Here is a 27,267-nt window from a genome sequence, read left to right as displayed (position 1 = left end):
AAATCTCAGAATTTTTGGTGGCCTTCCTAAGCCAGGATTCAGACAAGGCAAGGACATCAGGGTTAGCAGAGTGTGCTAAAGCAGTGAGTAAAACAAACTTAGGGAGGAGGCTTCTGATGTTGACATGCATGAAACCAAGGTTTTTTTCGATCACAGATGTCAACGAATGAGGGTGCCTGGGGACATGCAGGGCCTGGGTTTACCTCCACATCACCCGCGGAACAGAGGAGGAGTAGGATGAGGGTGCGGCTAAAGGCTATCAAAACTGTTCGCCTAGAGCGTTGGGGACAAAGAATAAAAGGACCAGATTTCTGGGCATGGTAGAATATATTCAGGGCATAATGCGCAGACAGAGGTATGGTGGGGTGCGGGTACAGCGAAGGTAAGCCCAGGCACTGGGTGATGATAAGAGAGGTTGTATCTCTGGACATGCTGGTTGTAATGGGTGAGGTCACTGCATGTGTGGGAGGTGGGACAAAGGAGGTATCAGAGGTATGAAGAGTGGAACTAGGGGCTCCATTGTAAACTAAAGCAATGATAACTAACCTGAACAACAGTATACAAGGCATATTGACATTTGAGAGAGACATACAGCGAGGCATACAGTAATCGCAGGTGTTGATTGGGAGAGCTAGCTAAAACAGCAGGTGAGACTAGGCAGAGAGGGTCGGATTAACTACACACAGAGCCTGAGTGCGGCTGGGGCCGACAGATAAAAACATAAACAAACAGAATGGAGTACCGTGATTAATGGACAGTCCAGCAGGCATCAGCTATGTAGCCAAGTGATCACAGTGTCCAGCAGGAATCAGCTATGTAGCCAAGTTTACAGCAAGGATCCGGTGGAGTATTGGGCTCTAGCCGTGTATGAGTGTTGTTCGGGTGAACAGCTGAGTAGGCCGGGAAGTGGGCCTCAGGGATAGCTTCGGTACTGCGTGCAAGCTAGCTGTGAAGATCAGAAGTAGTGGTCCAGGGATTACGGCAGAAATCCGGCGTTGTTGTGGAGAGACAGTTATCCAGGCTAAAAAAAAATGGCTGGCTGTGCAGAAGGTAAAAGCCGCTAGCAGTGGCTAACAATGACTAAATAGCTTGTAGCTAGTTAGCTTCTGGAGGTTCTTGAATGTGTTCTAAAAATTTAAAATAATAGCGATTCCGTATTATTGGATCACATTGGGTGATCCAGAGGTACATCTGAATTTTATTTTGCTTCTTTATAGAACCTTTTCCTCCAGTCTATACAAGTATGGATCAACCACAAGGAAAGGTTTTAAATAATTATAAATGCTTTTAATGTCCAAGAAACAGCAAGTGAAAGCCAAACTGAGTGATCTTCTATGAGTGCAAGAATGGGTATTAATCATGTCTCCTTGTCTTGAGATTTTCAAAAAAATTTTGTGGTGAAAAGATGGTCTTTCCCAAGAGGCAACTTTTGTACATCATACACTGGATTGAAAAGCTGTATATTTGTCTAACAGGCATATATTGAATCAAAAAGTGCAATATTTAACCCAATAACAATCAATCGAGAATGAGGACATTGTCCCACACTAAAATAAAGTATGTTTTGCTGATTCTTGATCTGTGCCTAATGGCAACGTGCACATGGGTCCACCTAAATTGCACCTATAGCTATGTTGGACTGTAAAACCTAAATCATATCTGCTCATACACAGCCACTGAGGGATATAATTAATACACAGCACTGTCTCCTGAGGCATGTGTGCTCTCTGCTGGAAAAAAAGGCTAATTGCAGGTGTGTGTTTGCTATATTCCAAGTTCATAGGTGGTACTGTGACACTTTTAGCTAATGCACACACTTCCGAGGATAGAAGAAGAAGATGCAGCGCATGAGCGGAATAAGTACGTCACAGGGTTAGTAATGCCGCGTTCAAAACATCTGGGAATTGGAAAAATACGTGGTCAAATCATGACTTCTGTGGTCTTCAGGTCGGAACACTAGAAAGAGGCCAGAGTTCCGGAGTTGGAATTCCGAATTGGATGACTGTTTACATTTATTTTCCACAGTCGGAGATCGTTTTTCCAGATTTCCGAGTTCCTTTGAACGCGGCATTATACCAATCTGAGTGTGTCACACAATTATAGTCGTTATGGCAGCCCATGCTAGTGAGCTTGAAATTGCTAAGAAAAATTTAACAGAAGCAATTGGTGATAATGTCAAACAGTAAGTATGCTACCGTTGGTTGACGTTATCCTTACACGGTATGTTTATTTTACTTTCCTATTTCGATAGTTGGTTTAAACGTCTACAAATAGATAGCAAAGCTAGCTAACGTTAGCTGTCTGCAAACGGCTATGCAGTGACCAGTGTAACCTTAGCTATCTTACTGAATGTTTATTTCCTCAATTGCATATCTTTTAAAGTTACTGGGCGAACTTGAAGCTGTGGTTCAAACAGAAGATAAGCAAGGAAGAGTTTGACATCGAGGCTCGTCGCCTTTTGGCACAAGACAACGGTTAGTGCAGATATTATTCGACATTCTCTGTTTCTGTGTGTTGGACCTAGCTGGTCCGTGGAGCCCTGCATCTTTCCATTAACCTCGTTTTTAGTGACTGGCTTCATTATACGTTTGTTACTCACCAAAGTCAAGATGTTACTAGAGTGCCGATGAACTTTTCTCTGAATTAGCGAGCTGTCGTTTCGTTAGTCCAAAATACTTTATTTACCGGCACTATCCATGCGTCTGATCGGCACAACGACCAGAGCTACAGTTCAATGCAAAAAAAAGAAACAATTTCAAAGCTAACTCTCCCAATTTTCCACCCTCTCAGTTCATGTCCACAATGACTTTCTCCTGGCCATTCTCACTCGCTGTCAGATCATCATCTCCACACCAGGTAGGTTTTCCAATGTAGAATGTATCGATATCTTAATTGAAACAGTTTCCTCACATCTGTATTTTTTTATTTTACCTTTATTTAACTAGGCAAGTCAGTTAAGAACAAATTCTTGTTTTAATTGACGGCCTAGGAACAGTGGGTTAACTGCCTTGTTCAGGGGCAGAAACAACAGATTTGTACTTTGTTAGCATAGGGATTTGATCTTGCAACCTTTCGGTTACTAGTCCAACACTCTAACCACTAGGCTTGACCACAAACCTGACTGCAACCTCCTCCTCTTTTCCAGAGGGTGCTGGATCTTTGCAATGGGCAGGTGGCTCAGCCTCCAAGCCTGGCAAGCCCGCCAAAGGAAAGAAGAAGTTCTCCTCCAGACAGAAATTTGATGTGAGTTGTTAATAATAATGTATTAATTTTGCTTTTCATTATCAAGAATAATCTCAGTTTATAAAATAGAATAGGGGGGAAAATATATGGATATATCTCTAATGAAAGTAACAATCAGTCCAGGAAGAACGGTAGGCCAGCCGATAGAGATTAGTCTTAAGGCTTGCTTTAAAAGCAGTCTGAACGGGTGGGTATAATTTGTGGAACGTTCCAACAGGAATCTGTTCCAAAAACTTTGAAGTACAAGGTTGCCAACAAATGCATACAAAGTAACATGATCAATTCACCTAACGTTAGCTAAATAGCTGCCGAATAGGCATCAACTCATCACGTATCTTATTCTTAATGTTTGTCAATAGGCTACCAGAGTGAGGACAGACATTTTTCAGAATAAACATGGTGAGTGAAAAAATATAATTAATTAGCCCACTCCCTACCCGGTATCATTCTGCCGCTATACAACTTTATATGCATTGTTTGTTGGCAACCTTGTTATTTACAAAGTTTTTAGAACAGATTCCTGTTGGAACGTTCCACAAATTATACCCATCCCCCTGAACAGCCCTAAGATTATCTGGAAGTTCCATAGGCGTGGTGCGTGGGAGGAAAGGCCACAGTCGCCCATTGTGTGGAGCCTGGTCCTAGGGGCATGGTCCTAGGAGTAGTTTGGTGCGTGGAGGTTCATAGGGGGAGAGTAGGTCAGACAGGTAGGTTGGTCTGATGTCATTTAGGGCTTTGTAGACCAGGAGGATAATTTTTTATTAAATTATTTGAGGAACAGGTAGCCAGTGGAGATCAGCAGGAATGGGATTGATATGGGTAAACTTTTTTTGTTGGTCAGAATCCTTAACACACGTGTAACAAAAAAGTGTTTATAGTGTTTATAAAGAATATTGTTGCCCTTGCATAATGGGAGGTGGCAATAATATATGGTTTAGATCATCTTTCTGTTGAAGTATAATGCTGTGTGTGTGTGTGTGTGTGTGTGTGTGTGTGTGTGTGTGTGTGTGTGACCCATGGCATCTTCAGCATCGTTTCCAGCCCCAGAACCCTCTGAGTGCGGCCCAGCCATTTAGCCCACGGGAGGCTGGGGGTGAGGAGGACGAACTGAAACTTAGTGCCCATACCTTGCTGCTGCCCACCCGTGGCCAGCTGGAGGCCCGCATGATGGTCACCGCCTTCGAGCTAGGCCTAGACAACGTCATGGAGGACGCTGTCAGCACCATGATCCACGCTGTGGAGGTATGTGTGCGCTATACTGGTACAAGATATGAGAAGGTTTGTAGAGTTCCTGTTTTCAGTCTAGGGCTTAATCCCAATTCCCCCCCCCCCTAATCCTCCCCATCGTTTGAGTGTCCCTCAAATGGAGCAACTAGTGGTAGGGAGAGATATCATAACCCTAGGAAATGGGACATCTCTACATCATTGGCGCACAGCAGAAACCGGCAAAGGATTGTTTACCACACAATTCATTGACGTCAAGCCTTGTTTATCAATGCATGTACTGGCGGCAGGTAGCCTAGTGATTAGAGCATTGGGCCAGTAACCAAAAGGTTGCTGGATCGAATCCCCGAGCTGACAAGGTAAAAATCTGTTGTTTTGCCCCTGAGCAAGATAGTTGTTCAGGGGCAGTTAACTGACTTGCCTGGTTAAATAAGGGAAATTAATATGTTCTTACCATATGAGCAACAAATGAAAGAACTGCAAAACAACAATGTGCCCTAATCTACATATCTTCTGGCTTTGGTTCAATGTGGAGTAGTACTGAAGTAGGACTTTAATTCCATAATAACAGTTTGACAAGTAACAGTTGCATTTTCTTCACTGTCATTTTCTGCAATTTCTTGGGGATTAATGGTTAACCAGTGGAAGTAATTAAAACTGTTCTGAATTAATATTTATACCAAACATTTGTGTCCATATAGAGATTGGCTACAAAGCTTCCCATCCATAGAATATAGTTTTTAAAATGTTTTTATCCTGCACTACACAAGTAAGAAAATAGTTAGCTACGTTACTTCAGCTACATTGCATGACAAATATTGTCAATCTCTAACGTTACTATGAGGAAGATCAATGATTTGAATTTGAAACATTTTTTTTTTTTTAAATGACCAAGGCAAGCTTACAAAAATTGTTTATTCAATTTGGGGTAAATGCTTTAGCTAGATTCTTTACATCCACCGGATTTCACAAGGTGACAACCTGGTTTGCTCAGGAGTCCCTAACGCATTAAACACCATGAGTTACATTCATACACATGTCAAACACCATATAGCTAGCTAGCTATAGTTTCTCCCATTCTTCCCTGCAGATCCCCTCAAGCTCTGTCAGGTTGGATGGGGGGGAGGCGTCGCTGCACAGCTATTTTCAGGTCTCTCCAAAGATGTTCAGTCGGGTTCAAGTCCGGGCTTTGGCTGGGCCACTCAAGGACATTCAGAGACTTGTCCCGAAGCCACTCCTTGTCTTGGCGGTGTGCTTAGGGTCATTCTCCTGTTGGAAGGTGCCAGTCTGAGGTCCTAACCTGCTCCATAGCGCTTTTCATCAAGGAGTTCTCTGTACTTTGCTCTGTTCATCTTTCCCTCGATCCTGACTAGTCCCACAGTCCCTGCCGCTGAAAAACACCGTAGGGATGGTGTGAGATTTCTGCCAGATGTGACACTTGGCATTCAGGCCAAAGAGTTAAATTTTGGTTTCATCAGCCCAGAGAATCTTGCTTCTCATGGTCAGTCTTTTAGGTGACTTTTGGTAAACTCCAAGCGGGCTGTCATTATTATTTTTTTTTAAATTGAACCTTTATTTAACTAGGCAAATCCGTTAAGAACAAATTCTTATTTGCAATGACGGCCTAGGAACAGTGGGTTAACTGTCTTGCTCAGGGGCACAACGACAGATTTTTTTCCTTGTCAGCTTGGAGATTCGATCTAGCAACCTTTCTTGAAGTCTTGTTATTTTGTGACATTAACGTTTAAATCCTGTAGTAATTTGACTTAAGCTAACACATCGACATTAAAGTTTTTAATTCAGAAAGCTAACGAAAGAGACTATCGTCGTAGCCAACAGTTTTCTACGTAGCTCTGCTTTTTAAACCTGTCCTTGCGCAAACATTATGCTTTTTAAACCTGTCCTTGCGCAAACTTTACTGGTCCAACGCTCTAACCACTAGGCTACCTGCCGCCCCGTCATGTGCCTTTTACTGAGGAGTGCCTTCCGACTGGCCACTCAACTATAAAGGCCTGATTGGTGGAGTGCTGCAGAGATGGTTGTCCTTCCGGAAGGTTCTCACATCTCCACAGAGGAACTCTAGAGCTATGTCAGAGTGACCATTGGGTTCTTGGTCACCTCCCTGACCAAGGCCCGTCTCCCACCGATTGCTCAGTTTGGCAGTGCGGCCAGATCTAGGAAGAGTCTTGGTGGTTCCAAACTTATTCCATTTAAGAATGATGGAGGCCTATGTGTCTTGGGGATTTTCAATGCTGCAGATATGTTTCGGTACCCTTCCTCAGATCTTTGCCTTGACACAATCCTGTCTCAAAGCTCATGGAATGGTTTTTGCTCTGACATGCACTGTCAACTGTGGGACCTTGTATAGACAGGTATGTGCCTTTGCAAATCATGTCCAAATAATTGAATTTGCCATAGGTGGACTCCAAGTTGTAGAAACATCTCAAGGATGATCAGTTGAAACAGGATGCACCTGAGCTCAATTTCGAGTCTCATAGCAAAGGGTCTGAATACTTATGTAAATAAGGTATTTCAGTTTTTTTTAAATTAAATTAGCAAATAATTCTTAACCTGTTTTTGCTTTGTCATTATGTGGTATTGTGTGTAGATTTAGAAATGTTTTATTTAATCCATTTTAGAATAATGCTGTAATGTAACAATTTAGAAAAAGGGAAGGGGTCTGAATACATTCCGAATGCACTGTAGCTTGATATATAGAAATTTTCACAAGTTAACGTTGACAAAAATATGCATAATCGTTTGTTTCTACATTAACTAATATATTCCTCTTAACTACATTTTTTTGCATGATTTGTTATGAAGTTGTAATTACTTACATTTGCTTCCATCCTAGTGTTTTTGTTTTTTTGGAAGCAACTCTCCAGCCTTAAGAGTTTTGGGAACCTCTCAGTCTGTGACTCGATAGGAAGTCTGCATCTCTCTTCACTTTGTTTGGAAGGCCAACTGGAGGGCTGAAAAGGCACTACGCCTCGCCCAAAGTTGAATTTGGATCCCAATCTGACTCGATGGGGCTCACGGGATCGTGCAAAACTGAGGGGGGGGGGGGGTGTGTATTGGGATTGAACCTAGGACAGATTATTTTACGCTTTGATATATGCTTTGTCTTCCCCCTTTGTACCCCCTCCAACATCAGCAGTCCACTCAGGATTATCTAGGTTACTACTGTATTTAACCTGTTGTCCCTCCACTACCACAGAACCACCTGAAGGATGTGCTGACTGCCGTGGTGTCCAGGAGGAAGGCCTACCGGCTGCGTGACGGACACTTCCCCTACGCCTTCGGCAGTCATGTCACCCCACAGCCCTACTTGAAGAACAGCCTGGCTGCCTACCAAATCGTCACTGAATGGTAAGGAAGTCAGAGGGCAACTGTCTGCAGCTCTCCACTGTCATCTACCTCACATCAACTAGAAGAATGTTCAATTAAATATCTAACTATTTGTGTCAATGAATCGCAAAGAAACTGAAACGTAATTACAATGCTATTAGAAAATTACATCATGGTAAGCAGCTGACTAGAATAAAGTGTAACCAATTGTTCTGTTCCAAGTAAACTTCCAGGGTCAACTTTAAGGGCCATTTATAAACATCAGTAGTAGCTAGCTAAATGGTTGTTCAAACAGCATATTGTGCTGTATGTGCATGAAGCAGAAGTAGTAACAGTTAGGTGAGGCAGGATAGCTGCCAGTACAGCACCCTGCAAAAAGGATCACTGGATATAGGTCCGTCAAATACCTATATTTTAAATTTACAAATGGCAAGGTGCAAAAAGGGCAACGTAGAGCATCATTTTTGCACCATTCTGTAAGGTTTTCTTGTTATTCCAAGAGAGAACTACTTTGCGGTGTTGGGGGCCAGGCAGCATTTTATTTTATATCAAATGTATTTATATAGCCCTTCGTACATCAGCTGATATCTCAAAGTGCTGTACAGGAACCCAGCCTAAAACCCCAAACAGCAAGCAATGCAGGTGTTGAAGCACGTTGGCTAGGAAAAACTCCCTAGAAAGGCCAAAACCTAGGGAGAAACCTAGAGAGGAACCAGGCTATGAGGGGTGGCAAGTCCTCTTCTGGCTGTGCCGGGTGGGGATTATAACAGAACATGGCGAAGATGTTCAAATGTTCATAAATGACCAGCATGGTCAAATAATAGGTCTGGGACAGGTAGCACGTCCGGTGAACAGGTCAGGATTCCATAGCCGCAGGAAGAACAGTTGAAACTGGAGCAGCAGCACAGCCAGGTGGACTGGGGACAGCAAGGAGTCATCATGCCAGGTAGGCATGGTCCTAGGGCTCAGGTCCTCCGAGAGAGAGAGAGAAAGGAAGAGAATTAGAGAGAGCATACTTAAATTCACACAGGACACCGGATAAGACAGGAGAAGTACTCCAGATATAACAGACTGACCCTAGCCCCCTGACACAAACTACTGCAGCATAAATACTGGAGGCTGAGACAGGAGGGGTCAGGAGACACTGTGGCCCTATCCGATAATACCCCCGGACAGGGCCAAACAGGAAGGATATAACCCCACCCACTTTGCCAAAGCACAGCCCCCACACCACTAGAGGGATATCTTCAACCACCAACTTACCATCCTGAGACAAGGCCGAGTATAGCCCATAAAGATCTCCGCCACGGCACAACCCAAGGGGGGATGCCAACCCATGACTAATAGATTACCTTTATGCTCTTGAATCAATGTCCGTACTGACCCGCTGTCTTTCTCCTCGTCCCCCAGCCCACCTCCCAGTGCGTCTCTCCCTGCGGGCCCACCCCCTCAGGTGTCACCAGACAATACTGAGCAGCAGGCTGCTCTCCTGTTGGCCTGTTCTGGTGACAGTCTCCCTGCGCCCCTCCCTCCTATCAGCATGTTTGATCTCTTGGAAGCGTTACAGGTGAGGAGATTGCAGCTTCAATTGGCTGTACCATCCCATGATATACAGTGGGGGGGAAAAGTATTTAGTCAGCCACAATTGTGCAAGTTCTCCCACTTAAAAAGATGAGAGAGGCCTGTAATTTTCACCGTAGGTACACTTCAACTATGACAGACAATGAGAAAAAAAATCCAGAAAATCACAATGTAGGATTTTTAATGAATTTATTTGCAAATTATGGTGGAGAATAAGTATTTGGTCACCTACAAACAAGCAAGATTTCTGGCTCTCACAGACCTGTAACTTCTTCTTTAAGAGGCTCCTCTGTCCCCCACTCGTTACCTGTATTAATGGCACCTGTTTGAACTTGTTATCAGTATAAAAGACACCTGTCCACAACCTCACAGTCACACTCCAAACTCCGCTATGGCCAAGACCAAAGAGCTGTCAAAGGCCACCAGAAACAAAATTGTAGACCTGCACCAGGCTGGGAAGACTGAATCTGCAATAGGTAAGCAGCTTGGTTTGAAGAAATCAAATGTGGAAGCAATTATTAGGAAATGGAAGACATACAAGACCACTGATAATCTCCCTCGATCTGGGGCTCCACGCAAGATCTCACCCCGTGGGGTCAAAATGGTCACAAGAACGGTGAGCAAAAATACCAGAACCACACGGGGGGACTTATTGAATGACCTGCAGAGAGCTGGGACCAAAGTAACAAAGCCTACCATCAGTAACACACTACGCCGCCAGGGACTCAAATCCTGCAGTGCCAGACGTGTCCCCCTGCTTAAGCCAGTACATGTCCAGGCCCGTCTGAAGTTTGCTAGAGAGCATTTGGATGATACAGAAGAAGATTGGGAGAATGTCAGATGAAACCAAAATATAACTTTTTGGTAAAAACTCAACTTGTTGTGTTTGGAGGACAAAGAATGCTGAGTTGCACCTAAAGAACACCATATCTACTGTGCAGCATTGGGGTGGAAACATCATTCTTTGGGACTGTTTTTCTGCAAAAGGACCAGGACGACTGATCCGTGTAAAGGAAAGAATGAATGGGGCCATGTATCGTGAGATTTTGAGTGAAACCCTCCTTCCATCAGCAAGGGCATTGAAGATGAAACGTGGCTGGGTCTTTCAGCATGACAATGATCCCAAACACACCGCCCGGGCAACGAAGGAGTGGCTTCGTAAGAAGCATTTCAAGGTCCTGGAGTGGCCTAGCCAGTCTCCAGATCTCAACCCCATAGCAAATCTTTGGAGGGAGTTGAAAGTCTGTGTTGCCCAGCAACAGCCCCAAAACATCACTGCTCTAGAGGAGATCTGCATGGAGGAATGGGCCAAAATACCAGCAACAGTGTGTGAAAACCTTGTGAAGACTTACAGAAAACGTTTGACCTCCGTCATTGCCAACAAAGGCTATATAACAAAGTATTGAGAAACTTTTATTGACCAAATACTTATTTTCCACCATCATTTTCAAATAAATTAATTAAAAATCCTACAATGTGATTTTCTGGAATTTTTTTTCTCATTTTGTCTGTCATAGTTGAAGTGTACCTATGATGAAAATTACAGGCCCCTCATCTTTTTAAGTGGGAGAACTTGCACAATTGGTGGCTGACTAAATACTTTTTTACCCCACTGTACTTATAGCCAAAAACATTGATATTTTAATTGATTTCCTTTTCACTTGCATTCAAACAAACTCATTATTCTGTCTAATAAAAAGGCAAAGCTGAACAGAAGGTATTTATGTAAATGTGTGTGAAATCAAAAAATAAACAAACTACTTTATTGCTAATGTATATGTTGTTCCTTGATGTAGGTCCACCGGGGTGTGATGCCCTCTCACACCATGTATGCCCTGAACATGGAGCGTATCCTGTCCCGACTGTGGCACCCAAGTCACGAGGAGCTGGAGCAGGACCATGTGCACCGCCAACGCCACGCAGGGAAGGATGGCCTGCTTGTCAGCTGAGACACACGGACGGTCAGGTGGACACGCAGACAGGTCGTGGTTGGGTAGGGCAGAGACAAATGGAGAAATGAACACAGTGTTGAAGCACCTATGTGGGCCCTATACCCTGCCTTGAAGCAGAGTGAGAGGGAGAGGATGATCTCTAAGACTGGATTAACACTCCACTAGGGAGTGCAACCAATTCACCACGCAACACAACTTTACGCTAGTGTCAATAACGTTTTAGAACGCTTGGTGGAGTGTAAACCCAGCCTTAGATGCATATCGGTGTGGAAGACTCACAGACCTGTAATGTAGAGAAAGAAAGGAAGTCCCAGTGTTGTGGTATGGTCACAGACATGGCTTGTTAAGGCACTAACATGTCTACACACATGCACACACAGCTATATCTCTCCCATAACCTCTGACTGTTTTTTAAATGCACTGTTAACAAGTTTGGGTGCATTTCTGACCTTCGGGTGAGTTTATTTTGTTAGTTAATTTGTCAGAGTGTTACTTTTGTATTTCCCACACCTCTGTGAACAAATATTGCGGCCACTTTTATTTTGATATTGACATGCTCTTGCAGAATTATGCCTGAACTACACTTGGGTCCTTGTTTACTGTATTTTGTCACAGCGATGCATGCATCACAGTATGTATGCAAATGTGTATAAATGTTTTTTTGTATTTTTTTCACCAATTGTTTTTAATATCAGTCAAAAATTGCTAAATGAAATAAAAAATATATTACACTTCTGTTAACACAAGTTTTATTGAATACATTTTTTTCCTATTACATGTTAATAATTTGCCCATTTTTAATCTTCAATTAAAATAGATTACTAAGTAATCTTCCATTGTAACTTCTATTAATGAAATAGTGTATCTATTTCTATGGTGGAATAAAAATGTGTCATCTTTGGGAATAGGTGTGTAGAATGTTCCCCCTCATTACTCATGTGCACTTGAGCTCTGTAAAACACCACCAGTGGTATGTCCAGAGACTGAAGAGGAAGTGCGACACCCCACTCTTGTTTTCTTCGGTTCAATTAACTAAGTAGGCCAGACACAGCTGCTATAGAGCTTGTAGACCTAAAAAACAAATGATTTACCTCTGGTTGTTCAGCCTTGGGCAAAATTAATGGAGAAAGAATAGTTAGTCGGTTAACATGACCTTTATGAACTATGAAGCCTTTTATGTGAGTTTGGTCTTACATAAAAGCTTCAGTGTAAAAAAAAAAGCCACGTTAGCTGATGATCTCATAGAACAAAATGTATAAGCTCCCCTAAACCTGTGTTTACCCCACCTTTTTTTTAAGCGTTTATCCAAAAAAACTCACTTTTCCCGTAGGCTTTGTTCAACGATCCATAGCGGAGTTTCTGCCTACAAAAAAAATCTAATAATGCTCCCATTTTTTTTTTTCAATGGTAAACGGCCTGCGTGAACTATCTTAATTTTTCCACCATCTTTGGTAAGACTACTAGGTCTACTGCCGACCAGCATTTTCAACAGAACACCGTATTTTAGGCACACTTTCGCGAATCCTACCTCTTTTCCTAACCTTAACCTGCTACGTTAATTCTCCTAACCTGCAACGACAAAGTAACTTTGGTATCAAAGTGCCGTGAAAAGAGTGTCTCCAACACCCACCCGTCATAGACAAGGTAGCTGCTCACAAAGCTCTCTTGCCATATTTGGCTTGCTTGCTGCTCATTTCCGACACGATGTCGTCCAATCGTTTGTCGAGGAGTACGGTCCACTACCAAGCGTTTACACTACACAGAAGTGACTCAATGGTCTGTCTGTCCATATTTCACTATCAACAAACATTGAATTAGTTCACTGTTCATCCTAGGCTGAACTATTGACCTATTTACCTGTCAATAAAACGACATTGAAACCCCCATTCTGAATAATTATAACCGCGACAATATCCTTAATGAGAAGTTTTATTCCACGTTATATTTTGTCGTTTATACATACATTTCGCATAATAGGCATAAAAACAGTTATGATAAAGTATTAATTCAGATCTAACATTTGTTATACCCCTTTCACAAAATGGTATTAATGTGTAAATGTTAAGAAAGTAAGGAAGTTGTATCAGTCCTAGTAGCCTAGCCTACACACACCTGTGAGTCAGTCCTTTCACAAGGTGTGTCAATAACGCAATGTCTCATATAGTGTTACATTGTACAACTTGTTGCTGGTGAGAAAACTCAGTGCTCGACTATTTACATACTAGACAATTCATAGGACAACAGGCACTGGCACTGTTTGTTGGCCTTGGCCACCACTAGCCTAATTATTCCACGAATAAGTGTATATTGTCCCCACTCTGTCAGGCGCAAAGACGAAGTAATGTATCACGCCTCTAGGAGCTGCGTTTGGTCCCACAATGAAATGTCTCTCGCTCAAAGCGCAGTATTTGGCCGTTCAGAACGCCTGGAGCTGCTGCGTCAATATGAGTTGGCACCCGCTGTTAACGTGGTCCATGACCTTCTGTTTGAGCAGTGCCAGTTCGTCCCGGAGCACGTTGGCAGAGGAGACCAACTCTGTGTGTTGGGTCTTCAAGTTTTTGACCCTGTCCTCCAGCCTCGAGATCCTCTCCAGCTTCCTTTTCCGGCATTTGGACGCGGCCACCCTGTTTCTCAAGCGCTTTCTCTCGGCTTTTATCCGCTCCTGGCTCTCCATGTCGATAGGCGACAGCGGAGGGGTATCGCCGCTCATCTCGGGCACCGTCTGGGGCTCCTCTTTGAATGACTGTAGCCGAGCATGCTGTAGCCGTGGATGCTGGGGTGGCCGCTGGGGCTCGATGTGGGTTTGGGACGGGACGGCCGTGTAACTAGCGGAGGAGTGTCTGTCGCCGTTAAGTGCCGACGCAGAGCTGACAGCCCGACTGAAAGTGCCCAAATTTGTGTATTCAGGTGGGTCGGGGCGCACGGTGCAGCTGTAGGGTATAGGACTGTCCGACACAGTAGATGAGGGTGCCATGTTGTTGGCAGCATTGGCTTGAGCGTCAGAGCTGCCATTGGGCATATGCTGTTGATAATGAAGCTCCGCGAGCGCCTTTACGAATCCCTCGGCAAAACCCTCTTGCTCGTCGGTGATGTTCTTGGGACAGAGGAACTGAGTTGGGGTCGGAGTCGTCAGCCCATTGCAGGACTGGATGATAAGCCTTTCCAATTCAGGGGAAGCCAGTTTTAATAATCCCACATCAGGGGATGTCAGGATGTCGATAGCTTTCGCCCGCAGATGAGGTTTAAACATTTTAGGGTCGTTGAGGTTCAGTGTCATGCTCTGCTTCAGGGTTTTCGGGTTAAACCCATGATATCCGCCCACTGCGCCTTGCTGACCATTTATAGATTCGTCATATAATGTAGCTTCCATCTTGGTGGGCATCAATTGACGGGCCTTTATCGCGAATATAATTGCTGGAATAAAAATCCAAACATTAAAGGTCGAAATTACAATAAATAATATGGAGTGATAAATTGCAATCTGATGTCCCCAATCTTTTTACAGTCCTCGGACAAGTAGTTTTCGAATTTCAACTCGGAGGACAACTCCTGATGTCCGATGTGGAAACTTTTCTTGAGACTTTATAAAACAATAGTATCAAACAAACAAAATAACTTTACTTCCTCAATCGATAGGCGTCTTTGTTTCAATTAGGATTGAAAAAATATTCGATTCGCCTATTGAAATAAGGTTTTTCTTCTTTAAGCAGATACTGTGTCTGACTCGACACAATGTAGTTTCTACCACTTCCAACGTGGAGACGAACTTTATCCACTTCTAAGCTGCTGCTATACTGAAAATAACAATGATGTCATGTATGAGGCTTCCTATTGGTTTGAGATGATGTGATGGGCGTTACTTTTTTAATGACATGCATGTTGCGTTGACAACCAGCCATATTCCCGCCTCCCGCAAAGGCTGATGGGATTAGGTAATGCAGTAAAAGGAACGTTGTCCTCTGGGATTACGTTTTGTTTTTGAATATCTTCTTACCCGCTTTATTTTGTGACCCAATCTCAGTCAGGTTGACCAAATTACCTTTTAAAATCAGCTTTCACAGTATTTGCTTTCTTTCTTTTGCTCTTTGACTTTGTGGGTGAAAGCATGGAAATGTGATATACTTCTGGTGCGTGTGACAGAGTGATGGTGGGCAGGGGGGTTGTTTTGTTTTTCAGGTGATACGTTATGAAGGGGAATGATCATGTTCAAGTAAATATCAAATAGAACATTGTGCCTCACATTTAAGGGGTGTTTGGTGTACAGAGTATAGGTATAACAAACTGTATCAACAATGTGTTCCTTCCTACACTGTAATTACACAGTTACTACCATGCAACTACATAGCCAAGGTATTACCATTACTGAATGTAAAGTGGAGCCAACTCTGTAACTTTATTTTTCATGAAACATTTCCCCAAATAGGTGTAGTCTATGGTTTATTATATTTATGATTTTCATGTGCAGTATGTGGAGAAACTCCTTCCAGTTCCAGTAGAGCTCACTGGGCTTCAAAGAGGTGCTCCTCAGTCTCAAGCAAACTGTCTGACTGATAGTGTTGGTATTGTGTCTCTGCTCGGGCCTTGCCGTGAGCTTTAACTCTGTCTGCTCACTCCTTGCAATATTCAACACATTCTATTTAACCCTGACTATAAATAAGTGGACAGACTTCAGCCACAGGCCACAAACTGAGGTTAACCCTGAAGTGACATGCTTGCCCTCAGGTTGCCTTGACGGCACAACAACCACCACCATTTGGAGGTATTTGACACCTTCACTTGGAATTCCAGATTGGGATATTTAGGAAAGTCTGTTCCTCCTATCACAATAATGATACTAACAACAAATGGGTTCAATGACAACGTTCCAATCCCACAAACATGTACACAGTCACAGGGACACACCAGATGAACACAGGCCAAAAAACAAAAACATGTGCGCATGCTCTCTCTCTTTCTCTCTCTCTTGCCCTCCCTCCCTCACACACTCATGCATTCTCTGTATGAAGCTAGTAGTACTTGAGACTAGTTTCACATCAGTCCCTCAGCAGCAGCTCCCTATAGAAGATAAAAGAGGTTTACACATTTCCCCCAGCACGCACCTGTGTTTATAACTGTAGCGGGGAATTTTCCTATCAACCTACCGCTGACCCGGCCATACTTCCTGTTTCTCTGTCCCTGTTTCCTGTCCAGTGGCCTGATGGGTAACCTCTAGATAACACCACCTTCCTCCCCTGGCTCAGCCAGCTGCTTCCACTGCATGGAGGTTTCTAATCAAGAGTTTAGTTTAGAACCCGGCCCAGCTGCTACAAGCCGTCCTTTGTTGTAGCGATGGACCCTGAGTACATGAAAACACTCTTCCTGTCTGTGCTCTTAGCTCAGACCAAAATGTGGAGAGTTCACTTAGCATGTGTTGATCATAAATAGAGGAAAGTTAGATTACTCACTCACCAGTGTGTGTGTTAAACATGTCTACAGTGTTTGTTAAGGACCATCTGTTTCTTCCTGTCCTGCTGCTCTGTTTCTCTGTCCTCTCCTTCCTCTATTCTCCCTCTCTAATAAAATAGGGGTTTCTTGATATCCTCACTTTAGAAATTAAACTAAAATTGTAAATCTGATTTAGTGGGCTAGTGTAAATTCAGATTTGTGTGTGTACAATGACGAGCTGCCAGTGTTACAAACTCTCAGTTGAACAAACCAAAGAGATCCCCGCTGCCTGGCCTGCTATACGAGACCATAACGACTTACCATTTTTGGTCACTAACGCGTTCCGTTGGAAATCAAAGTACATTTCGCTAATCATCAAAGAGTGATTTCGTGGAAGTTATCGACATAAATTGTGATCTTCGAGGTCAGGTAATGTATCGAGCAAGTTGTTAAAGTTTCGTGTCGGGTTGACCCTGTTTAAATCAAATGTTTATGGAGTCGCTTTTTACACCATGAATTGTCAAATGTACCAGACTGAACCGAGACCGGAATGAAATATAACAAATTGATTCAAAAAATGTAAAAGCAACATTGTATCACTTTAACGATCACTCACGCATAGTGCAACACTTTTAGTACTTTCACACTCTATCAACAGGAAAGCGACATGATCCCGTTGCTAGTGAATATCTATCTATACTGTTTTAGGCGTAGTACACTATTTCCAGGGTTGGGGAGTAACGAATTGCATGTAATCCGTTATATGTAAAGGATTACAAAAACGGTAACTGTAATCCGTTACATTACCAGCAAACATATTGTAATCAGGTTACAGACACTTTTGAAAAACGAGGATTACTTCGAGGATTACATTTCAATTCAGTAAGGATGTTTGCGGGAAAAAAATCTGACACTTCTCTGTTTTCCCAAAGACATTCAAATCAGCATTGAAAAAAGGCGCAAATGTAAATTTGTTCCAGTTGAGCGAGTCTGACCACAAGTCAGAGAACACTATGATGACACACCAAATGGGTACACTATGATGACACACCAAATGGGTTTGATGGATCGCGGGAAAAGAGCAGGAAAAGGTTTTTGTAGAATACAGTCCAAACTATGTCTTCCAATGGTGCGACTGCTGTCGGCATCCAAAGATGATCCAATTTGAATAAACGCTTTGAGGGAAGGTTGACAGCAGTGGTTTGGCCTCGGCGATACGGATGCCACTTATTATTGATATCTACATAGTACATTGATGTGAATCCTGCTCGCTCATTTAGTCATGCAATAAAATGCAAATTAATTACTTAAAAATCATACAATGCGATTTTCTGGATTTTTGTTTTAAATTCCGTCTCTCACAGTTTAAGTGTACCTATGATAAAAATTACAGACCTCTACATGCTTTGTAAGTAGGAAACACTGACGATTTTGCAGGTTATCAAATACTTGTTCTCCCCACTGTACATACAGTACCAGTCAAAAGATTGGACATACCTACTCATTGAAGAGTTTTTCTTTATTTTTACTATTTTCTACATTGTAGAATAATAGTGAAGCCATCAAGACTATGGAATAACACATATGGAATCATGTAGTAACCAAAAAAGTGTTAGCAAATCAACATTTATTTTAGATTCTTCAAAGTAGCCACCTTTTGCCTTGATAACAGCTTTGAACACGCTTGGCATTCTCTCAACCAGCTTCACCTGGAATGGTTTTCCAACATTCTTGAAGGAGTTCCCACATATGCTGAGCACTTGTTGGCTGCATTTCCTTCACTCTGTGGTCCAACTCATCGCAAACCATCGCAATTGTGTTGAGGTCAGGTGATTGTGGAGGCCAGGTCATCTGATGCAGCATCACTCTCCTTCTTGGTCAAATAGCCCTTACACAGCCTGGAGGTGTGTTGGGTCGTTGTCCTGTTGAAAAACAACTGATAGTCCCACTAAGAGCAAACCAGATGGAATGGTGTATCGCTGCAGAATGCTGTGGTAGCCATGCTGGTAAAGTGTGCAAGTCCTATTCTTGAAGATCAAGGGATATAACATTTATTGGGATGACTGGAATTCTGATAGACTTTGTTTTTTTAATGTAAAGATATCATTTAATCGTATTATTATATGAAGTAGAAAGCGATGGGTTAGAAGAAGCCTACATAACCAACCCATAAAGTTAAATTGAACATCCATATATGGCCAGCTATGTAAACTTTAACATTGATTTATCCTGCAATAGATTTCATTCAGTTGGTAACATTCATTTTTGTCTCCTTTTTTAATTTAATTTTTACCTTTATTTAACTAGGCAAGTCAGTTAAAAACAAATTCTTATTTTCAATGACGGCCTAGGAACAGTGTTGCCCTGCCCTGCCTGTTCAGGAGCTCGGGGATTTGAACTTGCAACCTTCCGTTTACTAGTCCAAGGCTCTAACCACTAGGCTATTCTGCCGCATTCTTCTAATGCCTCTTAAGGGGGGAAGTAATCCAAAAGTAACGGAATGTAATTAGATTACGTTACTGATTTTGGGTAATCCAAAAGTGACATTACTGTTTACAATTTTGGACATGTAACTGTAACGGATTACATTTAGAAAGTAACCTACCCAACCCGGACTATTTCTTATATCTTTTTTTTTTAAAGAAACACAATAGGTTTGTATGTTTTAATTTAATCTTTTAGACCATAACCTATATGCATGTCTAAAAACAGATCCCTAGACATGCCATAAAAACCTTCTTCACCAGTAATCTATTTTTAATGATTCCGCTCTCTCTGTCCTGCAGGTGTTTTACATGGCTAGGTCGGACCCAGTAGAGTGGTACTATGTGGGGGTGGACGTGGGGACAGCCAGTGTGAGGGCTGCTCTAGTCACCAGGGAGGGCCAAGTAAAGACCACTGCAGAGGAGATGGTCACCATCTGGAAACCTCACTCAGACCATTATGTCCAGTCATCCACTGACATTTGGGCTAAGTGCTGTAGCACAGTCCGGGTAGGTGTTAGAGACTGTGTTCAGGTGTGACTAAAGTGCTCTGCAAAGTTATGTACTCTCCTGGAATTTCTTTAGTTATTGGCGTAGATTAGTATGATGTCTAACTCCAAGACCTTTTTGAATACTTTTTGATGTTTTGCAACGTTTTCGCACATTTAACAGCAATACAAAACATAAACATCAACATGTAACCAACACCATATTCCTATGACAGAAAGTGACCCAGGGAGTGCAGAGGAATCAGGTCAGAGGGGTGGGTTTTGATGCCACCTGTTCCCTAGTGGTCCTGGACCAGAACTTTCAGCCTGTAGCTGTCAACCAGGATGGTGAGTGAGGGAATGATTCAAAATAGATTTATTACAGTTTTATTGAGTCCAACGTTTCAACTACGTATTTGTCAAAATGTCTCCTCCCCTCCCTGTTGCCATGTGTGTAGGTGAGGCTGAGAGGAACGTGGTGATGTGGATGGACCATCGCGCTGCAGAGCAGGCTGCACGCATCACCAGCACTGGCCACAGGGTCCTGAGCAGGGTGGGAGGGGTAATGTCACCAGAGATGCAGCCCCCCAAGCTGCTCTGGCTGAAAGAGGTTAGAGGTCACCCACTATAAGTCAACAGACAGTTTTATTGTTGGACACCGCTGATTGGCTAGTGCTGAGGTTTATTGCCCTGGTTTTATGTAATTTTCCCCTTACCCATAATTCTTTGGTCAGAACCTGAGAGCGACATGCTGGAGGGACGCTGCCCATTTTCTGGACCTCCCTGACTTCCTGTCCTGGAAAGCCACAGCTTCTCTGGCCAGGTGAGCTTTAGAACAGAAGGAGAGGGGGTTTGTGTGTGTGTGTGTGTGCGTGTTTGTGTATCTTGACCAGTCCCAGTGTGTGTATCAGACAGATTCTCCCTTATCCTTCAGGTCCTTATGTACTGTGGTCTGTAAGTGGACCTATTGCCCCACAGAAAAATGGGACACTAGCTTCTGGACAGCCATTGGTTTGGAGGACTTACTGGAAAACGACCATTCCAAAATAGGTGAGCAGAGGGAACCGGTTTTCAACATCAAGGGAGTTTTCCTGGATAAATTAAAGATAAATAAGAAATATCAAACTCAGCACTAGTTGGTTTTGATTTCTCAATGGGAGTACCTACCTGTGGTTGTTCTCTGCAGCCAATGTGTGTTTCTCCACACCCACCTAGGCAGTGTGACCTGCTGTCCAGGGAGCCCAGTGGGAGAAGGCCTTACCCAAGAAGCTGCAGCCGAACTGGGGCTGGACACGGGCACTGCAGTGGGAGCCTCCCTCATCGATGCCCACGCTGGAGGCCTAGGTAGACACTCATTCCAAGGGCCTCCTGTTTTTTTGTTTTTAGTCACAAAATAGTTTTTGCGAATACCACTGGTGCTTCATATTGCCGCTAACAATTTATAGATGAGAATATAATAAAAATATAGATTACAACTGAAGATGTTTTTGTGAGCAGCTCAGTTTGTTTGAGTTTATTATCATCACCTGGATGAGTCACCTAACCAGACCTTGGTCATCTGGTTTCGTTTAGGCAGTTAAACTGCTCATGAACTTCGACTTTTGACTCCTGCTGGGACCTCTGCTGATTACAATTGCATGGGGTCAAACGTGAAAGTTTAAAGCACTCCGTGCTGTTCTAAACCTTTGTACATGTCAGACATGTACATGCACTCTGCTCCTTCACCTCTGTGTGCCTCCTCTTCCCCACCTCCTCCCACATTTAAAACTAGAACCAGCTTGGCAAACATTATCCCAGCAGTAAATGTCAACCCTATATTCCACCGTGGAGGTTACAGACCCACTTCAAAGAGGGAAGATACTGATTTAACAATCCTCCATTTTGTGGCCCAGTCTCCCCATTGGCTATTATAAAACCCATGTTTTGGAATCATAAAGGATGTTTTATTCTGCTTGTCAAACAAATGTGTTCTTAGTGATAAAAAGAGAATAAGTAGAAGCCTTGTGCACAGCTTCCAAGGGGTAGGTTATGGCAGGAACAACTTAGAATCATTTTTTATTTTGTTTTAATACATGTGTTTTGGGAATTCTCAGTGAACTTTGCAAAAGGTCAAAACGTAGTGGAAATGTCAAGTAGGCAGGGGAATGAGAAATATAAAGAAATCCACAACATACTGTACTTGACCTACCCACATTTTGAACCATGTAAATAATGAGAATATGGTGTGTTTTGTGGTTTCAGGTGTGATTGGTGCAGACGTGAGGGGGTTCTCCCTGCCCTGTGAGGACCAGCCAATCACGTCGCGCATGGCCATGATCTGTGGAACATCTTCCTGTCACATGGCGGTGAGTTGGTTAGACTTAAACAGCTCCTGTTGTCATATAATATAATATGTGCCACTTAGCAAATTTGATCTAAAGTGACTTATAGAACATTGACAGTGACAGACATATTCAGTATGTGGGGCCCATGCAGGAATCCAACCCACAACCCAGGTTGCATCTTAGCCAAGTATGTTTATCTAGCATGGCGAATAGTATTGCAATGCCATTGGTCAGCAGTCCTTGCTGGTGACCAATCATGAGGGGTAGACCCTGACCTGCTGCAGCCTCTTGAATCCTTCAGCTGGAGTCTAGTGTCATGAGTTTTAACATCTAGCTCTAGTAGGGGGAGGTGAGGGGGCCTGATGCTATGTTGAAGCCTCTATGTGTTATTCTGTCCCCATGTGTTCAGATCAGCCAGGGGCCCCTGTTTGTACCGGGTGTGTGGGGACCGTACCTGTCCGGCATGGTGCCTGAGTTGTGGCTCAACGAGGGAGGACAGAGTGCTACTGGAAGACTGGTCAGTTCAGCTCTGCTCCCCTGGGTCCTACTCTACTAGACCAGGCCTATTCAACTACTGGTCTATGGCCCTGCAGAACTGCTGCTCTTTCTTCTCTACCCAGTAGTTAATTGATCAATTCATGTCACCTATTGGCCCAAGAACCCATACACCTGGTGTCTCAGTCTCCTTCTCAGAAGGAGAAAAAGAAAACCAGCATTGCCTCAACCCTGTAATTGTGACTTTGTCCATGTGTGAACTGTGACCTGAAATAATCTGCTACATATGCATTATACACTGAGAACTGTCTGACACAGTAAGCCTCGATGACTAGCGTTGATCAAACCACATCCACAAAACCATAATGTCTCTTTTTCTTCTTTTTCTCCGACCTCAGATTGACCATGTGGTGAAAGGTCATGTAGCCTACCCCCAGCTACAGGAGCAGGCGGTGAAAGGGTCAGCTATTTACAGCAAAATCATATCCGTTGAAACAACAACATACATTTCACATGGAATAGTACAGAATACACACTTAACATGAACCGCATACTCTATCCAGATATGTAGGCTCAGAATGCTTAGAATCCATATGAACCCACTAACCTACTAAGAGCATGGTGTAACTGTCTGTTATCACCTGTCCTGGCATGTCAATTAACAAACTTCTTGGGCAATGGGAAAACCAGTATTTCTCGCTCGTAAACATTTTTTACATTTTTGTGCCATCTTCTGTTGCGAGAAAATGATTGATTTACTATTGCTCGAAGACATTACATTGTTCCAATAGCAGCTGAGAAGTCAATTACTTGATACACTTCACAAAATAAATTCCCAATGAGAAACCACCTTTCTACACAAAGAATTATCAATCAGCAACATAATACAAAGTAGGTTTCAAAAAGTGTAACATATCACCTTTATTTCCCTGCAGTGGGGAGCATATCTACAGTTACCTAAACAGACACCTGTCCTCCATGGCTAAAGACCTGGGGGCTCCCCTGGAGCTGCTGGCCTCCAGCCTCCACGTCTGGCCAGACTTTCATGGCAACCGCTCCCCCCTGGCAGACCCCACTCTGAGGGGCGCGGTGAGGAGAGACCACCTCTGGCTCAGGGATCTGATAGACTGCTCCCAGATCTGTTTATGCTATCTTGCCTAGTCTTATCATCATTGGGCAAGGACAATAACAATAGGAGTTGTCAATACACACTTTCTCACACATCATATGCTGCCACAACTCTAGTCTTTATTTAGACTATTAGTATCATCTACTCTGATGCCTAGTCACCCTGCCTGTTATGTACATATTTACCTCAAATACCTGGAACCCCTACACATTGATCTGGTACTGGTAATACCTGGAACCCCTACACATTGATCTGGTACTGGTAGTACCTGGAACCCCTACACATTGATCTGGTACTGGTAATACCTGTAACCCCTACACATTGATCTGGTACTGGTAATACCTGGAACCCCTACACATTGATCTGGTACTGGTAATACTTGGAACCCCTACACATTGATCTGGTACTGGTAGTACCCGGAACCCCTACACATTGATCTGGTACTGGTAATACCAGGAACCCCTACACATTGATCTGGTACTGGTTATACCAGGAACCCCTACACATTGATCTGGTACTGGTAATACCAGGAACCCCTACACATTGATCTGGTACTGGTAGTACCTGGAACCCCTACACATTGATCTGGTACTGGTAATACCAGGAACCCCTACACATTGATCTGGTACTGGTAATACCTGTATATAGATAGCTTCATTCTTGTGAATTTTTTTTTTTTTTTAAACTGCGTCGTTGGGAAGGGCTTGTAAGCAAGTATTTCACGGTAAAGACTACACCCGTTGACAAATTCTTTTTATTTTTTATTAGTATTTGATTTGAAAACAGCACAAACCGATCTGGGACCAGGCTAGGGCTCTGACCCTCTGGGCTCAGAAATCATTCAGAAACAAATGTCATCACACTATATAAAAGCCAATGAAGGGTTTTATGCCAAAGTGTCAAAATGCCAGACCTGTATGACTTTGCTTATAAATGATTTGTGAAGCATCTATTTAGTTCTTATGAATCCTTTATGAATGCCCAACAAAGCTTTTCTAAGTGGTACTGAAGGTGCTCTGTGTGTGTACAGGTGGTTGGGCTGCCATTGTCCCAGACCCTGGATGACCTGGCCCTGCTTTACCTTGCTACTGTACAGGCACTGGCTGTGAGTTTCACTACTAATAATCCATAGTGCTTTTCTGAAACCCCAAAAAGCTTGAATACTACATTTTAATATAAACATGTCACACATTACTTGAAATATGTACCTAGATTATCCTATCCTAAATGATTGTGTGTGGTTATGATAGCCAGAGAAGTATGTCCTCCCTGTAAATTGTAAAAAGGGCTTTATAAACTAATTAGATAGATTGATTGGTTATATATCGTAACAATCCCCTCCTGCCTCTCTCCTTTCAGCTGGGCACCCAGCATATCCTAGAGGCCATGACACAGGCAGGCCATGACATCACAACCCTCTTCCTGTGTGGGGGGTTGAGTAAGAATCCTCTTTATGTGCAGATACACGCCAATGCCACAGGTGGGTGATGGAGGGTGATCTAGTTTGTGTCCAGCAGCTGTAAAACATGTGAAACGGGAAGTACTACCTAACCTGAACTTGAGAAACACCCCCACTGAAAACTAACCTAGTTTATTTCAGTTGAGGTTCTGAATTCTTATTTAGAAATGTATATTTCTCATTATGAAGAGAGTGAGTAAACACTCCTATTAATTCCTTATTTGTAAAATAACTTAAGCGCTTATGAAGGGATGTAACAATACTGCGTGTTGTCTCCTCAGGGTTGCCCTTGGTGCTTCCTGCCCAGACAGAGGCTGTGTTAGTGGGAGCAGCAGTCCTAGGTGCCTGTGCTTCCCATGATTATAGCTCCATACTGGTGAGTGCAGAACACACACATACACAATAAACACAGCAGTAGAATATTTAGTTGGACATCATAGCAGCTCATTCCTGACTCCATACTACCATCTACTGGAGAGGAACTAAGGTAAAGGAGAAATGCACAGATTCCCTTGCCGTGTCTCAAGGAGGAGACTTGTGCAAAGTCTGGTGAGATGACATGGTGGCTAGATAGTTATCTAAAGAGAGGGCTCTGGGGGTGTCGCTCTGTGGCATTCAGCAGCATACCACTGAACACCGGGTAGTGGCTCACCCCATAAGCCAGACGTGCTAAAAATAAGAATGTGTATTATTGTTTGCTCAGGGTCGCACCTGTCCCCTCATTTGGAGTCATAACTGCTCATGCAGTTGGTGCTGTCTGAGGATTTGAGCTAGGGATGACGGACTAGGGATGACAGGGCAGTGTGAACTATAGAGCTTATACAGAAGGATAACTATAAGGCCAGGAAAGGAGAATTGTACTGCCTACATACTGTATGTCACAAATTCATAGACAGTTGAGCCTTCCCTTTTCAAACCAGGTGATGGGCTGTTCTCGACCTCACCTCTCCAGATCAAAACTCAATGTGTATGATTTATTGATCACTGCTTGGTTTATGAATGCGTGTTTTAGGAGGCGATGGAGAAAATGGCCAAAGTGGGAAAAGTTGTTCAGCCTGACCACGAGCTCTGGAGGTGAGATGAGAGACTGTCCTGCATCAGTGTTGGGTTTCTGTGGGTTGTGCTGGAGGCATGTGCTGGGTACAATGATGAATTAACATTAATGTTGGAAACATCACTACTGATATATGAAAGTATATTTGTTATAAATTTTGCTCTAATGATGTCATTCTAATAATGTTTTTATAATGTTCTAGTATCTGACTAGAGGAACTGTTCTCTCTCTTAGCTTTTACAGGAAGAAGTACTCTGTGTTCCTGCGCCTCCATGTCCACCAGAGGGAGTACATGGCCCTTATGAATGACTGACTGAGAACCGCGAGGTGCCACTGTCCAGCCTGTTGAAATAGCAGACAGTAATCCCAACACTGAGGTTGGATTAGACTGAATGTAATATCAAGTAGAGACTGTGGATGCGACTATGATATCAGACACCCCAAATGAGTTGATTCCAAAAATCAGCTGGACCCAGATATCCAATACACCTATTAGGTGAAAAGAGTCTGAACTCGAACGTGATTTATCAAATGCAAAATGATGGTGACACTATCCATCTTGAGTTGACGCATGCGGGAAGATGTAGGAAATTAATGCAATTTCCCAGTATTTAAGATGTGAAGTCCTGGCCTGAAAATCTAATATGGCCTACAGTACTATCCACAGGACACTGATAAGAGTTAAAAATGCATTGACAGAAAGTCAACCTGTGAAAAGCAATAAAACAGTCATCTTGAAATATTATGCAAGTTTATAAGAATTTGAAATTGTGCCCATTGTCACTTTTTCACACCTAGGCCTATTTGCTATCATGAATCCCTCTCTCATGTCCTCCCTTTGATCTCTCTATCACACACATTATTTCTCTGATCTCCTCTTATCACATCTCTAACCTCTGATCTAATCTCTAACCTCTCTGTCCAAGCAGGCTGTAGAGGAATGTGTGTTCCTATTCCCTGTGCTGTACAGGATCAAAGACCATAGTGTCCTCTGATGTTGTCCTGGTGACACAGAGGAATGCTCAAATCCCACACAGCTGAGTTATTAGGACTGGTTCATGTA

General features: G+C 43.1%; 3 protein-coding genes across 6 annotated transcripts in view; 2 read left to right on the top strand and 1 right to left on the bottom strand.

Annotated features, from left to right (window-relative positions):
* tada1 (transcriptional adaptor 1) overlaps positions 1-12,089 on the top strand; it is a 33,780-nt gene extending 21,691 nt beyond the window's left edge. Inside the window, exons 1-8 of one of the 3 annotated variants that reach the window (XM_036986185.1) lie at positions 1,844-2,182; positions 2,383-2,474; positions 2,791-2,856; positions 3,146-3,243; positions 4,273-4,485; positions 7,685-7,836; positions 9,226-9,382; positions 11,193-12,089. In XM_036986185.1, coding sequence (XP_036842080.1) covers positions 2,109-2,182; positions 2,383-2,474; positions 2,791-2,856; positions 3,146-3,243; positions 4,273-4,485; positions 7,685-7,836; positions 9,226-9,382; positions 11,193-11,345 — 1,005 coding nt within the window. In that variant the 5' untranslated portion in view covers positions 1,844-2,108 and the 3' untranslated portion in view covers positions 11,346-12,089. Of the gene's footprint in view, positions 1-1,843; positions 2,221-2,382; positions 2,475-2,790; positions 2,857-3,145; positions 3,244-4,272; positions 4,486-7,684; positions 7,837-9,225; positions 9,383-11,192 lie in introns of those variants that run through there. The other 2 variants (XM_036986186.1, XM_036986187.1) reach the window with 2 other exon arrangements.
* A 1,170-nt stretch (positions 12,090-13,259) lies between these two features.
* LOC110530532 (transcription factor AP-1) lies at positions 13,260-15,131 on the bottom strand. Its single transcript, XM_021613694.2, has one exon. It carries the CDS (start codon positions 14,728-14,730, stop codon positions 13,765-13,767), a length of 966 nt encoding a protein of 321 aa, XP_021469369.1. The 5' UTR covers positions 14,731-15,131; the 3' UTR covers positions 13,260-13,764.
* A 1,897-nt stretch (positions 15,132-17,028) lies between these two features.
* fggy (FGGY carbohydrate kinase domain containing) lies at positions 17,029-26,972 on the top strand. 2 transcript variants are annotated; one of them, XM_021613690.2, is made up of 16 exons: positions 17,029-17,201; positions 19,559-19,765; positions 19,980-20,091; positions 20,202-20,353; positions 20,478-20,566; positions 20,678-20,793; positions 20,959-21,087; positions 21,985-22,088; positions 22,477-22,584; positions 22,961-23,022; positions 23,498-23,651; positions 24,722-24,796; positions 25,051-25,171; positions 25,432-25,526; positions 26,163-26,224; positions 26,439-26,972. In XM_021613690.2, exons 2-16 carry the CDS (start codon positions 19,568-19,570, stop codon positions 26,515-26,517), a joined length of 1,656 nt encoding a protein of 551 aa, XP_021469365.1. In that variant the 5' UTR covers positions 17,029-17,201; positions 19,559-19,567; the 3' UTR covers positions 26,518-26,972. The 2 variants fall into 2 exon arrangements, with proteins under 2 accessions (XP_021469365.1, XP_021469367.1); XM_021613692.2 differs by lacking the exon at positions 17,029-17,201 and adding an exon at positions 17,210-17,351.
* Positions 26,973-27,267: the final 295 nt, after the last annotated feature.

Source organism: Oncorhynchus mykiss, chromosome 8, assembly GCF_013265735.2.
Source record: "Oncorhynchus mykiss isolate Arlee chromosome 8, USDA_OmykA_1.1, whole genome shotgun sequence".
Taxonomy (NCBI): Eukaryota; Metazoa; Chordata; class Actinopteri; order Salmoniformes; family Salmonidae; genus Oncorhynchus; species Oncorhynchus mykiss.
Note: the sequence above shows the minus strand (reverse complement) of the source record. Positions and strands in the feature narration are given on the sequence as shown.

Coding starts and splice junctions, on each gene's coding strand:
- fggy (XM_021613690.2), top strand. CDS start 19,568: ATGGCTAGGTCGGACCCAGTAGAGTGGTACTATGTGGGGGTGGACGTG. Junction 23,652..24,721: donor ACCCCACTCTGAGGGGCGCG/GTGAGGAGAGAC, acceptor GTGTGTGTACAG/GTGGTTGGGCTGCCATTGTC. Junction 25,172..25,431: donor GATACACGCCAATGCCACAG/GTGGGTGATGGA, acceptor TTGTCTCCTCAG/GGTTGCCCTTGGTGCTTCCT.
- LOC110530532 (XM_021613694.2), bottom strand. CDS start 14,730: ATGCCCACCAAGATGGAAGCTACATTATATGACGAATCTATAAATGGT.